This window comes from Solanum dulcamara, chromosome 9 (assembly GCF_947179165.1).
Source record: "Solanum dulcamara chromosome 9, daSolDulc1.2, whole genome shotgun sequence".
NCBI lineage: Eukaryota > Viridiplantae > Streptophyta > Magnoliopsida > Solanales > Solanaceae > Solanum > Solanum dulcamara.
The window spans coordinates 1,215,863-1,219,112 of record NC_077245.1 but is presented as its reverse complement, the minus strand read 5'-3'; the positions used below and the strand labels follow the sequence as shown (position 1 = coordinate 1,219,112).

The window sequence follows — 3,250 nt, the reverse complement described above, 5'->3', positions numbered from 1 at the left end:
AATAGATAGCAAACGAGTAAGATACAACAACAAATCGAGATACTAATTTTACACTACCAACTAACGCATACAAATTAAAACTCTTACAAAACGTCTTCCCCATAATATGACGAAAGTTCTCAACGTAATCCAAACGTAACAATCTATATATGACGTATTCTTTTGTGTAGCCTTTACATATAATTTTTTTTTCTTTTCAAAAACCTCAAATTTCTTTGATAAATTTTCTATATATATATTACAATGTTGTCTTCTTGTATAGTGTTTTTAGTGCATAGAATAGTAATAATGGCTTTGTTGTGTGTTGTTTTTATTTTGTTTTTTAGTACATGTGAAGCAAAGTTGCAACTACCTAAGCATGTAAATATAACGGGGGTTTTTGCTTTTGGAGATTCAATTGTGGATCAAGGAAATAACAACAATTTAACTACTCATGCAAAGTGTAATTATTTGCCTTATGGAAAAGATTTCATGGGTGGTAATAAACCAACTGGAAGATTTAGCAATGCCAGGACGCCAGCGGACATGTTAGGTATATAATTTATATATGCATAATCTAACCAGCTATCAAACGTGATATTATGTATGCAGAATTTAATATCCATATAACTCACCTCCACACATTACTTACGTAGTGACGCTAAAAGATCTCCCCCCCCCCCCTCTTTTATTTTTGGGTATATGTAAATGTTGTAATAAAATTAGTACACAACCATATATATGTATAAATTAATCTGTTAAATCCTTATTAATTTAAAATGAATTTGATTAGTTGAGGAGTTTGACCATATGATCACTAATAATTGTCTATTTCAGTGGAAGATTTTGGGATTAAGAAGCTAATGCCAGCTTATCTAGATCAAGATTTAAAAGTTGAAGATTTAAAAACTGGAGTAAGTTTTGCTTCAGGAGCCTCTGGATATGACCTTTTAACCCCTATTGTTGCGGTAACTTCTTATTCTAGGCAATTATTTACATGTAAAATTAATTCATTTTTAATTCACTGCTAAAAAAAAAAAATAGCGACGGACAAATTTAGTAGCTAAACAATAAAATTCGTCGATAATTCTATTTACCGATGAATTATCATAAAATTTTGTTTTAGCTACGAGCAATATGACGATATTGTTCGCAGCTAATTTCAGTTTTTTTAAAGTGAATAAATATAATGATTACCTCTATATTTTCTTATATATTTTTTATTTGTGTAAATTAGTCAGCGTTACCACTATCAGTACAATTAGCTCTTTTTCAACAATATATATGGAAGATGAATGGATTTATTGGTGAAGAAGCAGCAAAGGACATTGTTAAAAAAAGTCTTTATATAGTAGTTGCTGGAAGTGATGATCTTTGTAATACATATTTCATGCTCAAATTTCCAAGGAAGATACAATACAATATTGACTCATATACAAATCTTATGGTCGATGGAGCTTCCAATTTTGTCAATGTAAGTATACCTAGATTTGCCTATTTTATCAAGTCATGATTATATATTGAGTTTTAGTCTATACGTTGATAGTATATAATATTTTATGTCAATTTAAGAGGACTGATATACCTTGCCTCAAGCGATACCATTTGTTATTATAGTGATTTATTTATTTCTTCAAATATTGTCACAACTTACGAAAAGTCCTATGTACGCGTACACTTGGCAATAATAAGTACAAATTATTTGTATCCAGCAAGTTCTAGCAATATTGATTATTTAGAATACCGTAGATGACGTGAAATTAGATTACTAATATATATATAATGAGTTATTTACACCTTCATGTGTATCTAATAAATTGCTATCGAATACGATTGTGAAGATTAATTAAGTTTATCTTAAATCGTTATCGATCACTTGAGATCTTATGGTATTTAGCATTTTTTTAAAACTTTGATCTCTAACTAAGTAATTATAAAATACTAGCTATAGTTTCATCTCACATCAAGCATGAGCTTATATAACCTAATAATCGAGTCGATTCAATGATTCTAAATTCACATCAAATCAAACACGAACTTATATAACATAACAATCGATTCAATTTTATGAATATGAGTTCATTTCAAATCTTAATTAGTATGTACCATTGATCACTAATTGATGTTTTGTGTATCATATTTTGATTCATTTTTTTTTTTTTGGAAGGATTTGTACAATATGGGAGCAAGAAGAATTTGGATATTTGGGCTTCCACCAATAGGGTGTTTGCCATCGCAGAGACTGCGAGGTGGAGGTTTCCCTAAAGTTTGTGTCGAGGAATACAATCAAGCTGCCCAAATGACAAATACCAAATTATCAGCTAAAATTTATTCGTTAAACGAAAAATTACCTCAATCGGAGCTTCTTTACATCAATATCTATGATCCTCTACTTGATATCATCGTCAACCACCACAAATATGGTAAAACAGATTAATAACCTTCCTAAACTTAAGTAAATTGTACAGATTATATTTTTATGGACTAATTTTTCTCTCACTTGTAAATTTTAGGATTTGAAGATGCAAAGAGCGCATGCTGCATAGGAGGGAATGAGTTCTTACTATGCAGCAACACCACAGGGACATGTGAAAATGACACAAAATATTTATTTTGGGACAGTTATCATCTCACTGAGAAAGGTTATAGGATTCTCCTTGATCAAATCTTCAATTAATAATCTTATTGTAAAGATGAGTTATATATCAAGATTTGATTTTTCAGTTAATAAACATTCGATTAATTTAAGGCCGAAAATAATTGCGTTATATTTCATGCCATGTAATAGAGAGGACTTGATTTAACATTGTCATAAAGAGGGCTTGACTGTAAGCCTCCCGTTACGATCACTGATTTATATTTGGGCCTGGTCCATTCTTATGAAAAGTTTGATAACAAAATACATATTGTGTATATCTTACCTCAGTCTCCCAAACTTCACTTATGATGAAATTAAATTAAATATTTTTAATTATTATATAATTTAACATGATATATCAGTAATTTAACTTACTATATAAAAAAATATTTACGTCGTCAATACATATAACTTAAATTCGCAGTCAGACGGTATTATCACAAGATATAACTCACGGACTATCCAATTTGGTACTCAATGCAGTTGACTTGCTGACTTTCTGTAGGAAAAATAGGAGCCTCCAAAATTTTGAACTACTTGAATATTTAACATGTCACGGGAATACTATTTATGTTAAGTTATCAATTAAAATATATTAGTATTAGATAATTTTACTATTAATTTTAAGTTATC

At 29.6% G+C, this 3,250-nt stretch overlaps 1 protein-coding gene across 1 annotated transcript; it reads left to right on the top strand.

Moving 5' to 3' along the window:
- Positions 1 to 219: 219 nt before the first annotated feature.
- Positions 220 to 2,892, top strand: LOC129903439 (GDSL esterase/lipase EXL3-like). The gene is made up of 5 exons (XM_055978996.1): positions 220 to 532; positions 817 to 947; positions 1,217 to 1,453; positions 2,147 to 2,402; positions 2,493 to 2,892. Exons 1-5 carry the CDS (start codon positions 244 to 246, stop codon positions 2,654 to 2,656), a joined length of 1,077 nt encoding a protein of 358 aa, XP_055834971.1. The 5' UTR covers positions 220 to 243; the 3' UTR covers positions 2,657 to 2,892.
- The last annotated feature ends 358 nt before the right edge of the window (positions 2,893 to 3,250 follow it).